Genomic DNA, 24,810 nt, shown 5'->3' with positions numbered 1-24,810 from the left:
TAATAAAATAGCCATTTACTGATAATTTGAGCCGAAATCCGTGCGGGAGCAAATCACTCCCGCAGCTGCACCATTATGGAGATCCTAAGGAGTTGTAGCCCTCTCCCAAAAAAAAAAAAAAAAAAAAAAAAAAAAAGGGAGAGGGCTACATTATTGCAGCTAGGTTCTCTGTTGTCTTGCATTCACAGTTTTGATGCATATCACATTGTATTAACGGACATGTAATTAGTGAATTTTAAAAATAGATAAACAATCAGGTTTATTTTTCTGAATCCATTCTTTAATAATTTTTTACCCTTTAGTTCATGATAAAATCGCAAGGTATCTGACCACAACTTCGAATTATATGCAGAACAATATTGAGACTTCACAGAATTGCGTAAAAATTATTATGTTCGGGATCTGAATTCAGGTAAATCATAACCACGAAAAACAACAACATTGAACAATGTCTGCGCCCATCTGAAAAATGTAAAACACGTGTATCTTTCGAACCTCTGTAGGAATGGAAGGGTTCCCATCAAAACGGTATATCCATATATTTTCTATTGAATAAGTTTAGTATTGATTTCTGAAAAAAAGACAGTACTGGAATATATATGCATGTGAAATAGAATCCTGTTGCCTGATGCACATACAAGTATATATTTATTTAAACCTGTGTACCACTTTTCCATTTTTGATAAATTAATCACTTTATTGATGGGAAAAAAGTTGTCACACAGTAATTTTATTATTTAGAGTAGTTGAATTTATGAACACTTGATAAAATAATTACTACATACCAAGTCTTTTTTATTTGTGTTGACCCGATAAAAATTGAATGTGAGTTGTCTCTCTTTTGCCAGTCTATGATATTCTGAGAACATTTTTTTTTGTACAATTTGCAACAAATGTGGTATGTGTGTTTTGCACTGGAGATAGAAGCTCTGGTGTTTAAGAGGAGTACAAAATATTTATTTTTAAATGAGGAGCCATGAATAAGGATTGAGAGAAGGTTCTTGGACCCACCAATGATAATTAAATTTGTGAACAGGACCTTAATGAAGGTAGTCCGATCCTCAGGTTTATAAAATTAGCAGTTCAGTAATCAAAAATACTCATAAATGTATCTCTGAATCCACAAAGTTAAGTAAATTTATTCACAGTATTTCTTTAAAGTTAAAGAATAAAGTTAATCATATTACATGTATATAGGGAAAATTGTCAAATCTCCAATATTTTCGCAGAAAAACCGAATTGGAATAACAGCAATGCATTTTCTAATTGCAAATTGATCAACAAATATATTTTAGGTTAAAAAACGATAGGTATCCAGGCATTTAGAGAAAGTGTCATGATTTTTATACTTATTTAGTATTTATTGTCTTCTATTTCCGTCATGTATTCTATAATACAGAGTGTAAAAGGCTTTTGCTATTATTGCAAGACACCACAAATCACTTCTTATTTCATATCATGCTAATAAGCATTGGTATCCAAGCCTGGATTCATAGAAATTTTATTTCTCTAAAACTGTATTATCATTTTTCCCTTTTATAGGGTACAAATGTCAACTTTTATAAGACCTTTTGTAAGACTTCTAATAACCTTGAATCTGATAAAGATGAATAAAATGAAAATTGTTGCATGAAAAAAATTCATTATCAAGCTTCATTTTGATGCATTTCAAATTAATTATTAATTTTTGGAGTTATCCTTCCTTGCTGAGGATCGGATATCCTTACCTTACGGTGAAAATTTGAAAATTTAAATTCATTACTACATAAAAATATACATAAATAATTTTTTTTTAAAATGAATAAGAATATATTTTTTTAAATTAAAAAGAATAGATTAGAATTTATTACCAAATCAGGGCCCAATAGGCATAAACCACAGGCACCTGGCGTAACTTATTTTTCTTTTAATTAAAAAAAATATACCCATACCTGTATTATCAGGTATGGGTATATTTTTTTTATTAAAAGAAAAATAAGTAACGTCAGATGCCTGTGGCATAAACATAAAAAAAATCTTACAAATGTTTGGATGTCGTCCGTTCTATAACAGCACCTTGGCGTGTCGACGTTTATCGGTTACATAGAATGTAATTATTTTCTGATGAAAAAACTATTTCTAGATTTGACTGAGTTTTAAAACTTTAAATATTCATATTATATATATATATATAGGAATTTACTTTCAGGTTTTCACCTAGTCCAAGTGCATGACAAGAGTTAAGAGGAAAGTTTAGAAATTGTTTTAAAATATTAAGAACTTGTGTCCAATCCTTTTGTTGTAACATCAAAACAATAAAATATGTTCAAACCAAACCATGGAAAAGGGCTTTAGCAGTCATTTCCACAGCGAATTCTGTCCATATTTTTGCATGATGAGAACTGAACCTTGTTATTAATTACTTTGGTTTATTATATGTACACGTATTTTTTAAAATCTTTATAACATTTATTAAAAAAAATAACGATGTAAATAAAGTTTTGTTAAAGTTAAGGTTCGATCAAGACGTCAATTTTCTCACCTAAGCAGATAAAAAGAAAGTCATGTATTATATAAAATAGTAACACTTAATCCAGGGGGAATTTACATAATCACGAAAAAAGATAATTCTTCAGCCCCCTACCAGGCTTCACTCAGCAAGCTTGTAGAACTTAGCTAATAATCTAGTTCTCTTTCGTCAGTAAGCTTCGCCTGTAGATGGAGTACTTTCGACATGTATATAAATTGACTGGAAAGCAATATCACAGTGGCAATATAGTTATTAATGACTGCATGTCACAACAATATTAAAATAAGAGGAAGAAGCGCGAGAGAAAGTATTGCATTTTAGAAAATAGACAAGAGCAATTTGTAAACTAGACAATCTTGCGTGAGATGGGGAGTAGCCGAAATCAAAGGTTAAATCAAAATATAGAGAACTGGTTAAATTCAGGAAAAAATGCGTGCATCTCGCCTACAGATCGCTGTATGTTATTGACAGTATATCAATTAACAAACGTCAATTAGAAGAAGCGAATTAATGTTGAGTCACTACTCCGCTGTAGCTATACCATGCACACATTTTTGGGTACACATTGTTCTCGCAAAAAGAGATTGCTTTTCTTAAGTCATATTTGAGAAGACAATAATAAACAAAGTTTGAAAAATTTCCCCATTCACTGACCGTTGGAACAGGTTAAATTTTTTTGTGTTTCTGTGTGTGATCCGAATACGCAGCTGATGTTTGGGAGATCTAAATTTACTAATCTGTAACTCGTGTCAGATGCATAAAAAAGTTTGTTTTCTTTGACGTTTAACACGTTTTACGGATGTTCTTGATCCTCGAAAGCTGGATAACCACAATTCGTAAACAAACGAATTCAAAACTTAAGAATAGTCAAGGAGATTTGATCACTGAGAAGAAAATCTATTCACACGAGAAGTTAAAGGGAATTAAATGGATCCTTACCTTTCATTGTGACTATGGATTTGTTAATATCAATTTATAAATATTTTAGGAAAAAGTTTGATGACAATGTCGACGACTTGAAGAATGTTACAGATACCGAGGATCAAACGAATACGACGGACAATCAAGATAAGGAATATTTCCAGTAAGTATGAGAGAGAAAGAGCAGGGGGTTGAGAGGGAGAGGGGTGGGGAGAGAGGTGGGGGTGGAGAGAGAGAGGGGAGGGGAGAAGGAGAGAAATATAGCACGTTTTTAAACTGCCTGAATGTATGGTAAAATTCAAAAAAGGAACAGAAAAAAATGTACAGGTGTGGAAGAAAGATTATCAATTTTAAACATTAAAAAAGTTAGATTGATAGATGGGCGGACATGAGTCAAAATCAGTCTTATTAAATGTACATGTTATGTGAAAACACAGATCAAAATCAAAATCAACATAATTCAATATAGCACTATTTAAAGGAATAGAAAATTTTGATGTTTAAAAACATTTCTTCAGTAAAGATGAGAGAGAGAAAGGGAGAGAGGGAGAGAGAAAGAAGGGAGAGATATGTATAAATAATTCATCTTGAATCCATTATGTCCATTAAAAACACATAACCACTACAATTCTAATGGATATAAAATACCTGATTGGGTAGAAGTAGCGGCAGCGAAGCGTCCAAGCGCTTATTTTAGAAAATTGACCTCCATCAGCATATGTCTCAGAACATGTATTCGAATTCGAATATATTGGTTGCTCCTGTTTCAGATAGAACATGAAAATCTCATAAACCATATTTTATTGGGGACGGTACGACTGACGTTTACAATGGCATTGGGATAATTATTTTATAGAAGGGAATTAATTTGGTTTACCCCACAAGATACTTTAATTTGTTCTGAATTAACTGGGTCGGTTCGCCTCGGTATATAAGATTGCTTAATTAATTAAGATAAATATGAGTACGAGACAGGCCATTAGATGTATTTATTCTGACTGAAAAAAAAGTGTTTTTTTTTTTTTTTTTTTTTTTGTCAGTCATCTGATTAAAGCTATCTAAAGGTATGTGAGTACGGATATAATGCTTTATTTAGAGAATGTCACGTGATCAGAACGTCAAGTTACAAGATTGGTTTAGAATTTCTAACGACATAATAAAACAAGAGGCCCATGGGCCTTACAGGTCACCTGAGTATCATCTACATGTAGCAACTTTCCAACAATTGAATCACAATTTTGAAAGAGGTACCAATGCTTACGCTTCTAAAACCGCCATTGGAACTTGCATGTACGTGAAAGCGTCAGTTAAGCCTTGATAAGTCATGTTGGTCCATTCAAGTGTTTTCATCTCCTCATGCATAAGGTTTTTTTTTTTTTTTTTTTTTTTTTTTTTTGCTTTTGTTGTTTTTGTTTTCTTAATCTGCTTCATGTATACAAAAATTAAAAATTAGCTGCAGAAATGTAGCTCTCTGCTTGAGAAATATCGGACAGATAAAGCAGAGAGCTACAAGCATTGTAAAAACTACGCCACCGCTTTTTTGTCGATAGATTGTTGAAAGGTTTGACCTAAAATCTACCTGAGATATTGTCAATCAACAACGCAACCACCGATCAAATATCGACCTCGGATTGAATATACTTCTGTGTACAATCAGAATGGTTCTTTTTTATAATTTAGCATTTGACAAACGAAAATATGAATCCTGGGAGTTGGTTGAGGCCAAAATATGTAATCACTTTTTTTTGAAAAGCATATATAGGTTAATTCCGGAAAGTTAGGGAAATTCTAAAAAAAATTTGATGCAACTTTCACAGAATCTTTATTACATGCCATTATTTTAAAAATATTTTGGACAGGAAAACATGCTTTTTCATTATAACCATATGGGAGGCATCGCTCACAGTACCTCTAGTTTTTCATGGGGAAAGTTAGGGAAATTTAAAAAAAAATGCCATTGAAAAATAGGAGGGCCATATTTCATCGGACGATTGTTGAAGCTGATATGCCTCTTGTTGTTTTGTTGTTGATGCTGATTTTTTGAGTTTTACACTTGAAGCGTTTAAATCTACAGACAACTCCACTCGGGGGAATGTAATGTCTGAGTATAGGATAATTGATGATCAGCGTTCTCCATTGTAGGTGTATACCCCCGTCTTGTTCGTTATACAGAACAACAGGTTATAATCCAATAAAGGGTTCAGCAGAACCTCCACACTTTAATTTATATCATGTATTGATGATAACAGAACTATCTGCTCGGATCTGAATCAGATGCAGATTGCATTCACGTGTAACGAGTAACAGGGAGTGATGTCGATAAGACCTCCGAACTAAGGAATTAAGACTCATCTGAACTCCCAAGCTGTTGTTTGATATTCTACTTCAGCTCGATATCAAAAATTATTATGTATGTGTATAAAGAAAGAAAACTGACACATATTCCTATATCTTTAAAATAATGTATATGAGAGTTTAAAAAAAGGAAAAGAAGAAACAAAACAAACAATTCAAACAAAAGGCCCATGGGTCACATCCCTCACCTGAGCACTGTGGCTAGGAAAATAAGCAAAAATACGTTTAGTATTGAAAAGCTTAAAGGTATTTAACTATATAAGTGGTACCGACCTTCCCCTGAAAGGGAGTTGGGGGGGGGGGTATGATTTGAACAAAATTGAATCTACACTAACTAATGATGCTTATATATTTTTAACTAACTGTGACTTTTCTCCCGACAAGTTTGAACTTTCATTGTGGCCCCACTCTGCCCCCGGGGTCATAATTTGAACAAACGTGAATTTACACCAGGATACTTTCAAATAAATATGACCAATCATTGCTTTGCTGCTTTTGAGAATTAGATGATTTTTAAAGATTTTTCTTATATATTCCTATGTAAAACTGGTCGTCCATAAAGCCACAGCCTACCTCGAGGGGTCAGAATTAGAACAAACTTGAATTTACACCACATGAGGATGCTTCCCTATAAATATGACCAATCGTTGCCTTGCTGTCCTTGAGAAGCTTTTATGAAGATATTTCTGTATGTTCCTATGTGGAACTTTGATAGTTTATTTCGGCTCCATCCTACCCCTTTGGGTCATGATTTGAACAAACTTGAATCTGCAGCACATGAGGATGCTTCCATATAAATATGACCAATAATAGCTTTGCTGTTCTTGAGAAGATTTTTTTGAAGATTTTTCCTATATTTTTCTATGTAGAACTTTGATCGCGGCCGTTGTGGCCCACCCTACTCCCGGCGGTCATAATTTGACTAAATTTGAATCTTCACCACCTGAGGGTGCTTCCATATAACCAATAATAGCTTTGCTATTCCTGAGAAGATTTTTCTATATATGCCTATATAAAAGTTTGATCGGCCATTGTTGCCCACCCTACTCCCGTGGGTCATGATTTGAAAAATAAAACTGAATCTAGACTACCTGACAATGATTCCACATGAGTTTCATCTTTTCTGGTCCATTGGTTCCTGAGACGAAGATTTTTTCAATAATGTCATTTATTTTTGGCTATTTCGTAATTATCTCCCCTTGGAGGAGATTATCGCCCTTCATTTGAACAAACTTGAATTCCTTTAACCCAAGGATACTCTGAACCAAGTTTAGTTGAAATTGGCCAAGTAGTTCTGGAGAAAATGAAAATGTGAAAAATTTACGACGACAAAGACGACGACGACAGCCTTCGGCTGTGGTGAGCTAAAAATAAAAAGGGGAAAAACAAGGGATTCAATTCAAATGAACTTTTTGAATATCACTTTACAGAAGTAGAACTTAGTTTAACAAAACAATACTGAATTCCTATGATAATAGATTGTTTTCTTCTTTCTAGAAGTTATGCTGATGTCGGAATCCACGAGGAAATGCTGAATGATACAGTGAGGACAAACGCTTACAGGTCTCTGATTAATGAGCTCAATCAGTAATCATTCTACATGTATATTGAAGGCATATCATATTGCACATTGTATTATATTAAACCAGGCTTCATTTATGTTCTTTTGTTTACGATGTTATAAGCAATTGAGATCTCAAATAAGATTACTAAGACTGAAAAGTGGATTTTCATATAAAGAAAGAGAATGAAGGTCAGCCATTTTGAATTGAATTGGATACTTCATATATAATCATAATAGAATTTGAAGTTATTAATCTAATTGATAACATAAAAAGAGCCTAAGCTTTCATAAATCTGCCAATAAAGATTCGTTTTTCAAACACTAAATGTCATGATTTAATACAAGCAATAAAGCATAAGATGTCTGGGATCAGGAAGACAAAGGGAGATAATTAGTTATTATTGCCAGCACGTGTCCTTAATTTGTTTACACAGACCTGGTAAGCGGACAAAAAATGCAAGCACCGTACCGCGGCCGCTTGCCAGACTCCGATCTTCAAACGCTAACAAGATTTTATTTCTCCATCAGTAAATGATTTGTCTAAAGCTGCTTGAGCCAATATTTATATCGTTTTTATTAACTGTTTTTGACAGATATGCCATATTGAAGAACTACGAGAAGATCCGAGGGAAGGTTGTGGCAGATGTAGGGGCGGGGACGGGAATACTTAGTGTATTCTGTGTACAGGCCGGAGCCAAAAAAGGTACCGGAGTAAGATTGTTAAAATAGAAGCCATAAATCTAGGTGAGATTTTGCAAGCTTGATAGCATCAAATCCAAAGAAAGCGTTTCATTCAATGTTGAGTGATATTATACATCATTTTGAAGTAAAAAAAAAACTCAAGAGAAAATATCTATGAGGTGAATATTTTACTCGGCTATCGGTGATTTGAATTTCCCCTGTCATCAGTTCTAATATTTGGCGTGTTATTTCATTCAGTGATTTAAACCTTTTAAACGTTTCATGTGTGTCATTTTAAATATTTTGCAAAATTCGGTGCTGGAGACTTCATTTAAGCAAATTTAAACTGAAGTTAGTCACATGTATATGAAGTTAGTATATAAACTTCAAATGACTGAAAACATTTTTAACATAACATTTTAAAATATTTTTTTAATTCAAAATTTTTTTTTAAAATTACCTTAAAAAATTATGTCAAAATCCATAATTTATATAGTGCATACAAATATTGCAATCAGATTGAAATCAGATTCTTTGATCCCCTCACATAGATCACTGTGTAGCGATTTATGAGAATGGCATTGAATCAAAGTGAAAAAAATGCTCACCAAAGACCCAGGATCAGAAAACAATACTCGATTTAAATAAAACCTCAATTAATAAAAGATTTTAAAAAATACTAATGTTGCTCAAAATATTATTTTATATTTTGGACAGTGTATGCAATAGAAGGTAGCAGCCTTTCATCCCAAACAAAACTTGTTGTTGCTGAAAATAAAATGGCCGACAGAATAACTGTAATACAGAGTAAAGCAGAGGTATGTCAGACAGAATAACTGTAATACAGAGTAAAGCAGAGGTATGTCAGACAGAATAACTGTAATACAGAGTAAATCAGAGGTATGTCAGACAGAATAACTGTAATACAGAGTAAATCAGAGGTATGTCAAGGAGAATAACTGTAATACAGAGTAAATCAGAGGTATGTCAGGGAGAATAACTGTAATACAGAGTAAATCAGAGGTTTGTCAGACAGAATAACTGTAATACAGAGTAAATCAGAGGTATGTCAGACAGAATAACTGTAATACAGATTAAATCAGAGGTTTGTCAGGGAGAATAACTGTAATACAGAGTAAAGCAGAGGTATGTCAGACAGAATAACTGTAATACAGAGTAAAGCAGAGGTTTGTCAGACAGAATAACTGTAATTTAGAGTAAATCAGAGGTTTGTCAGGGAGAATAACTGTAATACAGAGTAAATCAGAGGTTTGTCAGGGAGAATAACTGTAATACAGAGTAAATCAGAGGTATGTCAAGGAGAATAACTGTTATACAGAGTAAATCAGAGGTATGTCAAGGAGAATAACTGTTATACAGAGTAAATCAGAGGTTTGTCAGGGAGAATAACTGTAATACAGAGTAAATCAGAGGTATGTCAGACAGAATAACTGTAATACAGAGTAAATCAGAGGTTTGTCAGGGAGAATAACTGTAATACAGAGTAAATCAGAGGTTTATCAGACAGAATAACTGTAATACAGAGTAAAGCAGAGATATGTCAGACAGAATAACTGTAATAAAGAGTAAAGCAGAGGTTTGTCAGACAGAATAACTGTAATACAGAGTAAAGCAGAGGTATGTCAGACAGAATAACTGTAATACAGAGTAAATCAGAGGTTTGTCAGACAGAATAACTGTAATACAGAGTAAAGCAGAGGTATGTCAGGGAGAATAACTGTAATACAGAGTAAAGCAGAGGTATGTCAGACAGAATAACTGTAATACAGAGTAAAGCAGAGGTATATCAGACAGAATAACTGTAATACAGAGTAAATCAGAGGTATGTCAGACAGAATAACTGTAATACAGAGTAAAGCAGAGGTATGTCAGACAGAATAACTGTAATACAGAGTAAATCAGAGGTATGTCAGACAGAATAACTGTAATACAGAGTAAAGCAGAGGTATGTCAGACAGAATAACTGTAATACAGAGTAAATCAGAGGTATGTCAGACAGAATAACTGTAATACAGAGTAAATCAGAGGTATGTCAGGGAGAATAACTGTAATACAGAGTAAATCAGAGGTTTGTCAGACAGAATAACTGTAATACAGAGTAAATCAGAGGTTTGTCAGACAGAATAACTGTAATACAGAGTAAATCAGAGGTATGTCAGACAAAATAACTGTAATACAGAGTAAAGCAGAGGTATGTCAGACTGTAGAGTAAAACAGAGGTTTGTCAGAAATAACTGTAATACAGAGTAAATCAGAGGTATGTCAGACAGAATAACTGTAATACAGAGTAAATCAGAGGTATGTCAGGGAGAATAACTGTAATACAGAGTAAATCAGAGGTATGTCAGACAGAATAACTGTAATACAGAGTAAATCAGAGGTATGTCAGACAGAATAACTGTAATACAGAGTAAATCAGAGGTATGTCAGACAGAATAACTGTAATACAGAGTAAATCAGAGGTATGTCAGACAGAATAACTGTAATACAGAGTAAATCAGAGGTATGTCAGACAGAATAACTGTAATACAGAGTAAAGCAGAGGTATGTCAGACAGACAGACAGAATAACTGTAATACAGAGTAAATCAGAGGTATGTCAGGGAGAATAACTGTAATACAGAGTAAAGCAGAGGTATGTCAGGGAGAATAACTGTAATACAGAGTAAAGAGGTTTGTCAGAGAATAACTGTATGTCAGACAGAATAACTGTAATACAGAGTAAATCAGAGGTATGTCAGGGAGAATAACTGTAATACAGAGTAAATCAGAGGTTTGTAATAACTGTAATACAGAGTAAATCAGAGGTATGTCAGACAGAATAACTGTAATACAGTGTAAAGCAGAGGTATGTCAGACAGAATAACTGTAATACAGAGTAAAACAGAGGTATGTCAGACAGAATAACTGTAATACAGAGTAAAACAGAGGTATGTCAGACAGAATAACTGTAATACAGAGTAAATCAGAGGTATGTCAGGGAGAATAACTGTAATACAGAGTAAATCAGAGGTATGTCAGACAGAATAACTGTAATACAGAGTAAATCAGAGGTATGTCAGGGAGAATAACTGTAATACAGAGTAAATCAGAGGTTTGTCAGACAGAATAACTGTAATACAGAGTAAATCAGAGGTATGTCAGACAGAATAACTGTAATACAGAGTAAAGCAGAGGTATGTCAGGGAGAATAACTGTAATACAGAGTAAAACAGAAGTATGTCAAAGAGAATAGGTATGTTATAGTTTTACATAAACTTCTTTTTGTTTCAACGTATTTGACATATTTGACAGATTATTTGTGGAAATTCCTTTAAAAAAGACAAGATTATTATTGCATTTTTATACAGAGTAAATCACCATGTCCGTCTGTCCGTCTGTCTGTCTGTCCGTCTGTCCGTCTGTCTGAATAGACTTTGTCCGGACCATTACTCAGAAACTATTGGAAGGATTTGTCTGAAAATTTGTACACATATTATTCACCATATGAAGTTGTGCACCTGATATTTTTCATCTTGATTGGATTATTATTTTGAATTTTACAGGTGTTTTTTCATTTTTATTTTGGGGTTTTGTTTGGACCGTTTCTCAGAAACTATTGCAAGGATTAATCTGAAAATTTGTACAATTATTATTCACCATATGAAGTTGTGCACCTGGAATTTTCAACTCTTTTTGTTAATTTGTCTGCATTTTATAGGTTTTTTAAAATTTTAATTGACTTGTTCATTTTGGGCTCATGTATAAGGTTTGAGACATAGAATCTAGAATATCTGTACAAAAACGTGAACTACAGCTTAAAACTACTCATAAAAACTTTTTCAAAAAGGAAACATCAAGTGTTAAAAACAGTTTTTACATTGCACAGAAGATAATGTAATTTCATTTGTCTCTTGGGAATAATGACTGGACATGCATCCAGTTAAAGATAAATTAATGCGTTTGGTGTTGGAAGTTGTTTAGGCATATCTCTTATCAAGTGTGTGTGTGTTATCAAATCTTCAGTAATAAGGCACAAGAATTAAAGATCTCCCTTCTCTTATTCTCTTAATTGTAATTTATTGTCTGTCAAAACACTTCATTACTGGATGACCAGTTCTTTATTTTCAAAATGCATTTCAAATTGATATATCAAGATTAATTTGATTTTGTATAATGGTTTTTTTTTTCAACAATCAGTTTGCAGAGTGACATAACACATAATTGCAATATTTTTTTTTAATGCAGTAATGAAGAAAAATTAAATGAAAAAAAAATGTTACAATGGAATTACAATGTATTACAGTATTAGTATTGATGTTTCATTTGGTTGCACCTCCGTTTCATTCATTAAGAAACATGATGAGCAATTATATTTCACTGCAAATTTTTTAAAGTAAATTATGAACATCTCTAGATCCATAAAGTATTTATGAATTGGCACCTTCTAAAAAAGCGGGGGGTATTATTATTGGACAGTTCTAGTATATATTGAAAACGTATTACAAACAAAACAACGTAAAAACTTATTATTGAAAATGAAATTCTCAGCTGTAATACATGTTAATAACCTATTTTCACTCTAAAATAGAAAAGATAAGGAACAGAAAAACCTTTTTTCATTGATCTTGTAGGCAAAAAAGCATAAACTTCTGTCAACCTCAATTCAAAGTATTATATTTCATATCTCAGAAATACAATGTTAAATCACTTCAACGGAACATTGTTTCAAATCATAGAAAACTCTTAACAAGAAAGTCAAATCACTTTTTAATAAATTAAAATTCTAGGATTATTTGTTTCCTGCAACACGATTTTAAACTTATTTTAAAAGGTGTCACACTTAATCATCTTGACAAAAATGTAGTTTCAAATAACACCAAATGAATTCTTAACCTGATTTTTTTCACAGGATGTTAATTTACCAGAGAAAGTAGATGTTGTAGTCAGTGAATGGATGGTATGTATACTGAGTGCTATTTGTTATTCAGTTTTACTTTTATATACATATGAGGGCTGTTCAATAAATAATGTCCTGAACTGTATGACATACACTACAGATATCTTATGACATAAAGCTTGACTTTTTCATGATTGAATTTTTAATGAATTTTTAACAGTTTATATAACCACTTTTCATCACATAGTTTCATTGTGAGAAGCTGGAAAACAAGGGCTATTCGAGACACAGCATTATAAATGACTGGTAAAGAATCAGTAAACAAGAGTGAAAATAAAAGCTTCATTAAAGCTGTTGTAAAACTTTTTTAAAATCCCAAAGAAATATTCACTGAAATATGTGAAATTAACAGCAACCAATGCCTGTTTTATAGACAAGTGAGCAGGTGGCCATGGATTTCAATGATAAAAAAATTATATAATCGGCATCTAAAATGGGTACCGTCCTTGCCAACAAAAATTATATCAACTTATGTACGGCTTGCCAAATTTCAACAACTAATATTTGATGATGTATGATTGACTTTAAAACACATAGCAAATTTTATAGACATCATTTCGGGAGTAGTTTACACTGTTTTTAAGAAACGTTTGACGGTAAAAAAGCTTAGTACTCAAAGGTCACCCTATATTTTGAAAAATGAGTGAAAACGACAGCGTGTACGAGTGTCTTAACATTTATTTTAAAATATCAGTAACTAGTTGAAATTCAAACAGATCATGAAACCTGAATCTATTGCTTAAAACCCTCAAAACAAAATTTACCATAAGATGTACTTGACAGAAATAGCGAAGGTCTGACAAGAGCAAAGAATTGCAAGAGCACAAAGACAGATTTATCTGCAATTTTCTGTTCAAATTTATATTCGGGGAGACAGTTTAATATCTGGAGGAGTCTAGAAAGCTATTTTTTGCAAAAAAAAATCGAAAGGTTTATTAGAGGAAGGACCAGAATTAGAAATACACTGCATTAAATTTCTTCATGACAGCGTCCAAACCTGCACGCCCTGAAAAGTAAACGTGTTTTGGGGATAAACAGAAAATTAATGTTTTTTTTCACTTTAACAATATTCGCCAGATCTTTGACCTTTTGACTTGTTTCTATTTCCAAACTTGAAAAAACACCTTTCAGAAGGAAGAAACAAGTCCAGGATATCATAGGATCTGCCATTTTCCATTATACTAAGGGTCTTACCCAAAAATGAGTTCTAAAAACAATCCGAAATTGGATAAAAAAAATATGGACATGTGTTTTGATTAAAAGAGAATATTGTGTTAACGACGTTCGATCCTGATATTTAAAGTCTTAAACTTTTTTTGCCAAGTATATTTTTAGTTTCTACTTACATAGCTTAATTAAAATTCAAATCAAAAAATGGGGGTCAATACGCTTCTTTTGGCGCTACAGTACATTTAATTTGACCTTTTTGCACTGAAATTTGTGTCTTAATCAAAAATTAAATTTTTGATGTTTTCCCTCCAATATTTTTATCCAATTAAAGCATGAAACAAAATGAACTCTTATTTTGTTTTTAAAAAAAGACACTTTAAAATTGTGACTAAGAAAAAATTTTAATTTTCTTCGCATAATCAATTATTTGACCTTTCTGCACTAATAAAATGTGATTTTTCTGGCATTGAAAATTTAATAAGCAAGAAAATTATTTTAAAGTCTTAAACTTTTTCTGATTTTAAGCAAATAGGTCAAAGGTATCTTGAATATTTAGAAAAGAACATCAAAAGTTGGGGTATATGATGTAAATTTTCAAATATTACTTATGAAAAGTGTCAATTTTACGTTAAAATTGACTAAATTTTTTCCCGCGTTTTCAGAATATATTTACTATATTTGTCACACTTTGTTGAAAGAATTCATAAAAAATAATTTTATAGATATTTCAGAACCAGCATAACACATTTCACTGCAAAAAACAGCTTTGTGTGCAACCAGCATGGAACAATAGGAATCCAAAATTAAAAGTACTGTTATAGTTCAGAAGGGGAAAAACTGATCATTTTCGTATAAAAAACCTTCCACCACAAAATATAGTCCTTAGCTTAATTCTACTTAAATGAAATTTAAGCGCGGTTTTTTCATTGAATTTAGTTTAATTTGCATTGTAGAATTCAGATTTAATGTTAGAACTTAAAAATGATGCAAAATTTTATAAATAATGGACATGACCAAAATCCTTTCAAAAACTCAGGATCCAACGTCCTTAAATCATTAAGACTAAATCACTGAAAAGCGTCTTTTGCTTCTTTCCGAGCACCGAGGACATTATTTATTGAACAGCCCTCGTATATAACAATATTTATTTAGAGATATTATATAAATTTAGCGCTTTGATGAGGTCGATCCATAGATATATCAACTTCACAGAAAAGCATATCGACCGAGCACGAAGTGCGAGGTCGATATGCTTTTCTGTGAAGTCGATATATCTATGGATTGACCGAATTAAAGGGCTACATTTGTTATATTATTTTTTACATAGATTGACAAAACAAAATTTGAAAATAATGGGAACAAGGCACAAGTCTTCTCTCTTTAATGCTTAGAGATTAGAAAGCAAAATAAATTCAGCTATTTAATGTTCATGTGTTTCCTTTATATTGATGGAGTAATTTAGAGGATTTACTTATTCAAAAATACTTAATTTATTTGATTACGTTTTGTATAAATTTTTGACAAAGTTATCCAAAATGTTTTAATATAAAGTAGATCCTATTTCAAGGCATTGTTACGTCTCAACAATTAAGGAACATGAAAAAATAATAATAGAAGTTGTAGTAAATATTTTTTTTCAGATACATCAAGTCATACTTGATGAGTTGATCAGTACTTTTTTTTTTGTTTTACCAAAAAAAAAATTATCTCCATTTTAAGAAACATCAAGTCGGTATGCATTTCAGATTCTAAAAATAGTAACTCAAGTCTTTATGCTGTTATATACTAAATCATGTGATCAAATATAAGCCTATCAGAGAGCTTGGAATAAATGATAAAAATAATATAATTGTATGTCATGTTATGCAGAGTTAAATTAACTTCTCCCAGGACCTACATCAGAGTCAAATAACTTCATAATGTTATTTTATACAAAGAGATACACATGTAAATATAATTTAGAGTCTATTGTTTTATATGTAAAAACGTAACTCAAAGCAGTGCACAATAAAGTTTGTAAAATAAATGTCCTAAAATTACTATGAAAAAAACTCCTTTTGGGCTATTCCTTGCTCAGTCAGTGTTTTATATTATATTTCAGGTCTATTCCTTGCTCAGTTTGTATTTTATGTTACAAGTCTCTTCCTTTACTCCTAACTAAGATAATAACAGTAGTGAAGGAGAAACTTCGAGAGTACTTTAAAATTGCAATAATGTATTCAAGAAGTGGTGTAAATCAAATGTGGATACTTAAAAATTCCAAGGAACCTTTGGAAATTTTGAATCACAAGATCTTACCAAAGGCAACAGCTTAAAAACTTACAATTTTTCAGCTTTTTACAAAACCATTTCTCACGATAAATTAAAGTCTAAGTTTTTTTTATGTCATTGACAGCTGCTTTTTCAATAATAGTATAATTAACCTTGCCACTGGTCATTTACATATCTACTTTGTTAAAAACATTCCGATTGTACACACAAGTACTCTGAAGTTGACATAAAAATATGCTTGAGTTTTTGATTGACAATATTTATGTGGTTTTTGAAGACCAAATCTTCCAACAGTCTGTTGGAATTCCCTTGGGTACCGATTGTGCCCCGTTATTGGAAAACCAGTTTTGTATTTATATGAAGCTGAATTTGTCAAAAATCTTGAAAAGAAGAAAACACTTGCTGTGGCCTTCATCTCGACATTTAGATATATCGACGACGTACTGTCAAATAACAATTATAGCAATTTCTATTCTTATGTCGATACAGTATATCCTGGTGAGATTGAGATAAAAGATACCACAGAGTCTGACACATCTGTTTCATATTTTGATATTTTACTTCACATAGACGTGAATAGTAATCTAATAACCAAGCTCTTTGATAAACGTGATAACTTTAACTTTACAATGTCAACTTCCCTTACTTATGCAGCAGTATACCGTATAAGCAGAAATTTTAGCAAGGATTAAATCTGGCATTATTAGCGAGGCTGTTGAAATCGCTAAAATTGAATATCGCTAAAATTAAATTGCGTTTTATTTGTACTAGCTTCTTGAGTGAGTATTTTAAAATCGCTAAAATTACTTCTCGCTAAAAATAAAATACCAGTTTTAAGGAGAAATCGCTAAATTTGCGTCTCGGTAAAATTTCCACTTATACGGTACCTTCATCACCTGCATACGGAGTAGCATTTGATTCGATATCCAAAAGCAAGCTCTATGTATGAACATTTTTAAAACGTAAATTATTGACAGACAATGTGATAAAACAAGAATTTCGGCAGTCTCGTTTAAAGTCATAATTTCGTAAACTCTGTGGTCGATACAATGACCTTGTCAACAAATGCAATTAATCATTGAGCCAAATGCTGACTGACATAATTCATACTAATTGCTAGTTCATTATTTATTCACTGAATTGACGAAGGTTTTTCCCGTTATTTGCTGATGTGACAGGTCGGCAGGGTATGTTAAGTCCTCTATGGCACTTGATCCCATCTATTATGTTTGGAGGTCCGTGTTTTCTCTGCTCCTATTTTGTATTTTTTTTATGGACTTTTGATCTTGAATTATAATGTTCCTTATCTCCATAAATTGATTTATGTCAGGGTAAACCCTTACTCAGTCATTGATTTATCTTATATTTCAGGGTTATTCCTTACTCAAACATTGTTTTATATTATATTTTAGGGCTACCTGTATTCCTTGCTTGGTCAGTGTTTTATGTTATATTTTAGGGTTATTCCTTACTCAAACAGTGTTAGGGCTACATGCATTCCTTGCTTGGTCAGTGTTTTAGGGCTATATGTATTCCTTGCTCAAACAGTGTTTTATATTAAATATTTAAGGATTATTCCTTGCTCAGTCAGTGTTTTATGTTATTTCAGGGTCATTCCTTGCTCAGTCAGTATTTTATGTTATATTTCAGGGCTATTCCTTGCTTCGTCAGTGTTTTATATTATATTTCAGGTTTATTCCTTGCTCAGCCAGTGTTTTATGTTATATTTCAGGGTTATTCTTTGCTCAGTGTTTTATGACATATTTTAGGGCTATTCTCTGTTCTATGAGTCTATGTTACCTTCAGTCCTTCATATCAGAGATCACTGGATGAAAAAGGTATGTCTTTAGTTTTTTAAGAATTCTCATACATTAGAAGTCTTTTTTCCTTCCATGCTTTAAGGGGTACCGACCCTCTGATATGATACATAACTCTCAGAGACAGAGTACAAAATATGAATACTACTCACAGTTTTCTTAATCAGAGTTTCCTAATTTAGACCTCTGAGTAGTCAATTCGATGAAATCTAACCTGTGATGGAAACATTACTTTCTATTTCTTTTGACAATCTCTTACTAATTGTTTTATTATATTTAACAATAAAACATTTAAATCCTACTTCAAAAGCATTTTAAATTGAATAAGTTGTATTTTTTAAAAGACAATTTTAATAATGGTTTAATGTTTCAAGTACTTAATACAGAATTTTTATAAGACTAGTATGACATTTTTTTTCATATGAAGAAATCTTTAGAAGAAAGATAACTCCTCCTCACAGATGTATTTTTTTCTTACAACCACATACAACATTGTAATTTTCTGACTTAGGAAGCATCGCTTCATGATGTTTTCTGACATGATTTTAATAGGTATTATACTAAGTATTATTTTCATATACAACTCATATTTCAAATTAAATGTTATGATAATAAATCGTTACTGTTTCTGTTCTCTATGTTGAAATTTCTTCATATCATGATCTGACATTAAAATCATTTCTGAAAAAATAAGCTGCGCTTCTTACATCAAACTATTTTCCATGTGGCTCTAATGTTATTGTTGTTCATGAAAATCAACATTAGAAATATTAAATTTTCTGAGTGAAATTTGATAGCAGAGGGTCGGGACCCCTTAACTCAATAATATTAAGGAAAGCTCATTAAAAAAAAATTACTGTCGTCTGGCAAGCCTCTTTAAAAATATCTGCATTCACACATTTGTGTTTATATATATTTTTTTTTATAATTTAATGAAAACATTTTTCTAGAAAGCTAAATGTTTTATAGATATACATGTATATCCGATCATTTTCCAGTATTTTGCGTTTTCCAGGACGGATTAATGTTGCCGTCCTCTGCTGTGCTGTATATAGCCCCGTTTTCTGACAACGAGTTATCAGAAAAGTATGTATGTATATGGTAGCTTTTTTTGGCAGTGTAGTATTAAGAAATATGAAAAATGCAATCAATGAATAAAATATAAATATGATTATTAAGTGTTACTTATGTTGTAATTTTCTTAATTGTTAAACCATCATTTAATTAATAGAGACCTTTTTTCTAATATTCTTTTTCATGACACTATAGATTGGAGATTTGGAGTGCAATGAAGGAAAGATACAAAGTGTCAATGGACTGCATGAAAAAATATGCCAGGCAATGCATAGCACGTAAGGCCAACATAAACATTTTTTGAGTATATTTCAATTCATGCATACAGCACAATATTTATACAGATAAAAGATTTTAGATATAAGATTTCCATCATTTTATGGTGCCAGGTGGGGCCCATGTGCGCTGTGTTTCCCAAGAAGATATTTTATCACACGGTTACCCTATATTTACCTTTGACCTTCATAAAGTGTCCATCTCAGAGATTTCTGACATTCAGGTAAGTAACAAACATTGATAAAGTTGCTCTTCTTGGTTATTTAATATTTCTGTCTGGCTTTTTTAAAGTATAAATGACATTTCTTTATATGCGTTTTTGTAGTTCACAAGAATTTTTTACTTTGAGTATTCCAGTATTAATAAATTGAAACAGCTTGAAAATTCTACACAAAAACATTTTTTTTCTTCTAAACTTTGTATTTTAAATATCCTTTCTTTAGGATAAATCATTAAATGACATTCTTGTTTTTAAGTTACACATTGAATTATATGTGGTCTTTGTTTTGAATTATTGTTCTAGAGAAAATTCGCGCTGTCCTGTTTTGGATCGTCGGTCTTTCACGGTTTTGTTTTATGGTTTACCGTGACATTTCCAGAAAATGTTGTCCTTTCCACTTCTCCTTATTCACAGTAAGTGAGATTTTTATAGTCTTCTAGATATGGAAATTTCCGTTTATCACGAATTTCTTAATTGGCAATCGGAGATTGTGATGCCAATAGTTCATTCAGTTGTAACTACAGTGTATAGAGCTTATGGTTCAAATCTTGGTCTTCGTATTTTCTCTATTTTTCTTATAATCCACTTTTCTTATTATGCATAAAAATAAAAAGACTGTCAACAAGAAACACAAACGAATTTTATTTAATATTTATTCTTTAATATTTTTATTTCCAGAGGAGGCAGGAATTTAAAAAAAAAATTAAAAAAATATCAAGGCTGTTTTCTTTTCAGTTAATAGATTTTTTTTGTTTTACTTCAGATCATTAGTTCCGTCTTGAAAATGTTATTCATCTAAAAGTTTTAAAAGTTTTCAAATGCTTGTACCACCTGTTGATTTCTATCATAACTGAGACTTTTGAATTACTCCTAGAGAGACCCATTGGGGACAGACGTTATTCTATAATGACACAGAGAGGGAGGTGAGACAAGACACTAAGATTTGTGGAAATCTTTCTTTAAGACCAAACAAAAATAAGCCAAGGTAATATCAGGCTCTATCCAGCTAAATTTTGCCAGGTTCATACTATCCACAGGCCTTTAGATCGCTTAGAAAAAAAATTAGGTGTTAAAAAAATAAAGGTATGGAACTCTTTTCATAGGGTACCTACTTTTGCCAATAAAATTCTTTTAAATCAAATGCTTAACAATTTCACTTTCTACCCATATCTATTCATATATAAACAATCTTCATTACTACCAAAGTTCATTCCTTAATTCCTTAAACTCCCCGAGATATTCTGAATTCAATTCCAAAATTGACCTAAATTTACTAGACATCAGCTTCAGCCTTTGAGCTACACTACATGTACTTGTTAAGCGGGAACGATGGGGCAAATTTTCCCAGGAATTTATTCTATACTTAATGAGTATATGTTCATTTGTATTTGAGCTTTACAAGATTTTCTCTAATTTGATCATCTGATCTTACTAAATCACCACCAACATTTTAGCGGTCTTATTGTTTTTAGTATCGAACGGTATATTATAATACATTCCGGGAAAAATTCGTTCAACAATAGCTTCTTTTACCTTCATAATCAACATGGCGGTGCAGTTGTTGATGTAAACGTTTTCAAATTAATTTTTTCGCGAAAGGAATTATTACGGACTTAACCTTACAATCAGAAAGAAGAAATCAACTTTAAAATGTTGAAAGATTTTGCAAATTAATACTATGCAACTCTTTGCTGCACTTTAAACACCGTCTGTTTACATGTGAATGACCATAGACCCAAGCTAATTTCGAGTAAAAAAAAAATAGGTCATTTTTGAAATTGATTTCAGAATATCTCGAGAAGTATATGGAATTTTGGAATGAGCTTTAGTAGAAATGAAGACTGTTTATCTATAAATAGATTTAAACAGTAAGTAAAATTTTAGAGCATTTGATTTGAGAATATTTTATTAGTGAAATTGGGTACCCACTACCCAGTGTAAGAGTTCCATACCTTTATCTTTTTTTACACATACAATTTTTTAAGCGATCTAAAGACCTGTGATACTATCATAACATTTTTGTAAGTAGATAAAAGTGTAGTAATAAGGTAATAAGAGGTTTTGCCACCATATTAGTTATGGAGAATTAACCATTTATACCTGTAATACATGTATAATTTATATAGGTACGATATGTATTTATTTAAAAAAAGGATTAAGAATAGCATCCCAGCGTTTTTATTTATTTAAGGTATGAAGCTTATTTGAAGCTATTATACGATATTACATAACTTGGGGCAGTTTATGCTTCATAAAAAAGCGTAAACTGTGCCAAATTGTGTTATATCATATAACATAGGTTCAAATAAGCTTCCTTCCATCTAATATAATTTCATTGTAGACAATAAGACAATTTTTCCTGCTTCAAATTGAGCATATATTTAAGAAATGAATTTAATTTTTGAAGATTCATGAGGTTATGAACTACGACGTTTCACACCGGCATATTTCATGAAGTGCGTTATTTTTTGTGGATGTACATAAACAAGAATAATCTAGTACAAAAAGTTCATTTTATTTTGGTTTATATTTTCATATATAATAAATGTAAGATATGTAATTTATATCAAGAAAAATCGTGTTCATAGCCATCTCCTTTTACAATTACATGTATTGTATACAACGGTCTCATTTTCCCTTTTTTATGTTATCTGTTTCAACTTCATATACAAAAAAGTCGCAAAGGAATGAGATGGTTCAAATGTGCCATTAAAACTGTAATTTTCATTTTTGACTTTTGAATTGAAAATTAAAGTTATTAGCATCACATCTAAAGGGTGTTAGGAAAGTTCATTCCACATTTTTCTTTTATTTTCGAAAAGAAATACGATGAGATGATATTTACAATTTGTGATAATTTATGTTCACGGAGTCCATTCTTGCTACTGATACAATGTAAGGTTTTAACTTTCTCTTGAATAAGGGAGGGGCAGGTATTGAAACAGATGGTGTCTGTACAGAAAATATAGGGATGACGCATATTTGTGACGTATATTAAGCACAAAGGTCTAAACATCCTTTCAAATACTATGCAAAAATTATCAAGTCAGTGAAAAAATACATAATGACAAACTTATTCTTTTGAAAAGTGATTTATCATTCTTATACATATGCTCATCAGCTTGTCTGATGCAAGATAAACCACGAAGAAACAAAATTAAATTATTCTATACTTTCACTAAAAATGACCTGCAATTATGTCATTTAGGTGCTTTACAGATGTTAATATACATTGTATATATTTTCATTTTGAAGAAAATCCCTATAATTTCCTGCTAGAAATGAATTGCTGTAAATCTAAAGCAAACTCTTTTGATTTTGTCAGACTTGAAAATTCATCTCGTTAGTTAAGAACTACTTTGAATTTTTTGAAAATATTTCATCGTGGAACGAACTTTCTTAACACCCCTTATATCGTTTGACACCTTGTTCAAATACATATTCCATTAGCAGAGGTACTGGTATTTCAGATTAAAAAGTTTGCTATAATGTTAGATATTTCTTTCAATGGAAATATAATTCTTAAAGATTAATTTTAAATGTAAAAAAATTAGATTCTTGAAAAGTTCCCAGAAACTGCAGAGGAACAAAACTATATATTTCTAACACTTTTATAAAATTGTAATTTTGAACTCCTTAAGGAGGCTTGGAATCAACTAATTAACCGTCATTTAAAACATTTTTTGATATGATGTTTTAAGCTGCCAGCTTTCATTGGGCAAATAAAAACTTCACACACTTTAGTTTTAAAATTTGATCACTTTTGTATATCTTTCTATAGAACCCTTCTTCTGCAGTATATCAATATAGTCTGAATATGGTCATTACCACACAGCCCTCTTTATTATATTTTGTCAATTTTTTCACAAAATTATGTGGCATGTTCAAATACTGACATTTTTTTTAACAGATCAGCATTTCTTCATTATTGTCTAACAAAAAAGGCCATTTTTTTCCTGTTAAGAGAATTTCCTGTAGACGTGTGTGCAATAACTGTATTAACTCATTTCCATCGTTAATTCTTTACCCTTCCTGAGTTGCAGATGTTTCTTTGGTTTATGGAATAATTGGGTTACAAAAAATTAATAAAGATTATCATAATTCTACATGTATTTGATCAGTTCTGCTTCTTGCTTGCGTCTTATCATATGATCGTTTATTTTGATTGTGATTGTTTATTTTTGCTTTCAGATTCCTAGATATTCATATAAGTTACCAATTGGACGAAGATGACATGCAACAGAAATATTACTTTATGAGTGACAACATTACTTGAAGATTACACGAATTTATAATGTGTGAGAAATAGTTTGTTGGCATGGGTACTCTGGATGCAAGTGTGAAAACACTGTTTTAAAAGTCAAGTTTATATATTATCTCAATGAAGATATTTTCATATATTTTTTTTTAAAATAAGCTTGAGTAAAGTGTTGGGACATACACAATTGTTCCTCAATGAAAATGGTTGTTAGTAGGTTTTATAAAATAAAAGTAGTTGGCAACCTAAACATGAAAATATGTTATAGATATATAAAAGATTTGCTAATATTCTTTTCATTAATGTGTGATGCCAAAGATAGCAAGGCAAAGGTTTCTGAGCTAAAATGCAGACAAATAAAAAAGCATGAAGATACAACAACAAAAAAATTCTGTTGGAGTAAGTTGTTTCTTGTGTATTTCTCAGAGAAATATCTTTAACGTAAGAACTGCTAAAAGAATCCACAGGAGTCCTTGTGACCTTCTCACGATATCCCCAGCACTGGTGTCATCAGAAAGCCCACTTTTCTCGGTAGGGGAAGTATTTCCTCCTGAAGACTTTGTTGAGGAGGGTTTCTCCGGGGGTTGTGTGGGAGCAAACGTCTTTATAAAGGTCATGGGTGCTGGCGGCGGTGGAGCTTGGGTCGTCGGTTTGCTCGTTTGCCCCCTTGTGGGCAAAATAAGACCGTTTCCGGTGAAGAAAGATAATGTAGTTGTTGCAGGTGGTGGTCCTGTA

The 24,810-nt window shown here is 31.7% G+C and overlaps 1 protein-coding gene across 2 annotated transcripts; it reads left to right on the top strand.

The window, feature by feature from the left end:
• Positions 1-414: 414 nt before the first annotated feature.
• Positions 415-24,325, top strand: LOC134269072 (protein arginine N-methyltransferase 6-like). Of its 2 annotated transcripts, XM_062751287.1 has the most exons (13): positions 415-528; positions 3,498-3,593; positions 7,283-7,348; positions 7,943-8,052; positions 8,748-8,848; positions 12,942-12,989; positions 18,200-18,268; positions 19,263-19,333; positions 19,517-19,599; positions 19,711-19,820; positions 20,121-20,230; positions 20,692-20,802; positions 24,009-24,325. In XM_062751287.1, exons 1-13 carry the CDS (start codon positions 506-508, stop codon positions 24,091-24,093), a joined length of 1,083 nt encoding a protein of 360 aa, XP_062607271.1. In that variant the 5' UTR covers positions 415-505; the 3' UTR covers positions 24,094-24,325. The 2 variants fall into 2 exon arrangements, with proteins under 2 accessions (XP_062607271.1, XP_062607272.1); XM_062751288.1 differs by lacking the exon at positions 20,692-20,802.
• Positions 24,326-24,810: the final 485 nt, after the last annotated feature.

This window comes from Saccostrea cucullata, unplaced genomic scaffold, assembly GCF_032062105.1.
Source record: "Saccostrea cucullata isolate Sc308-1 unplaced genomic scaffold, CSIRO_AGI_Scuc_v1 ctg463, whole genome shotgun sequence".
NCBI lineage: Eukaryota > Metazoa > Mollusca > Bivalvia > Ostreida > Ostreidae > Saccostrea > Saccostrea cuccullata.
The sequence above is the reverse complement of the archived record's forward strand: the minus strand, read 5'-3'. Positions and strand labels throughout refer to the sequence as shown.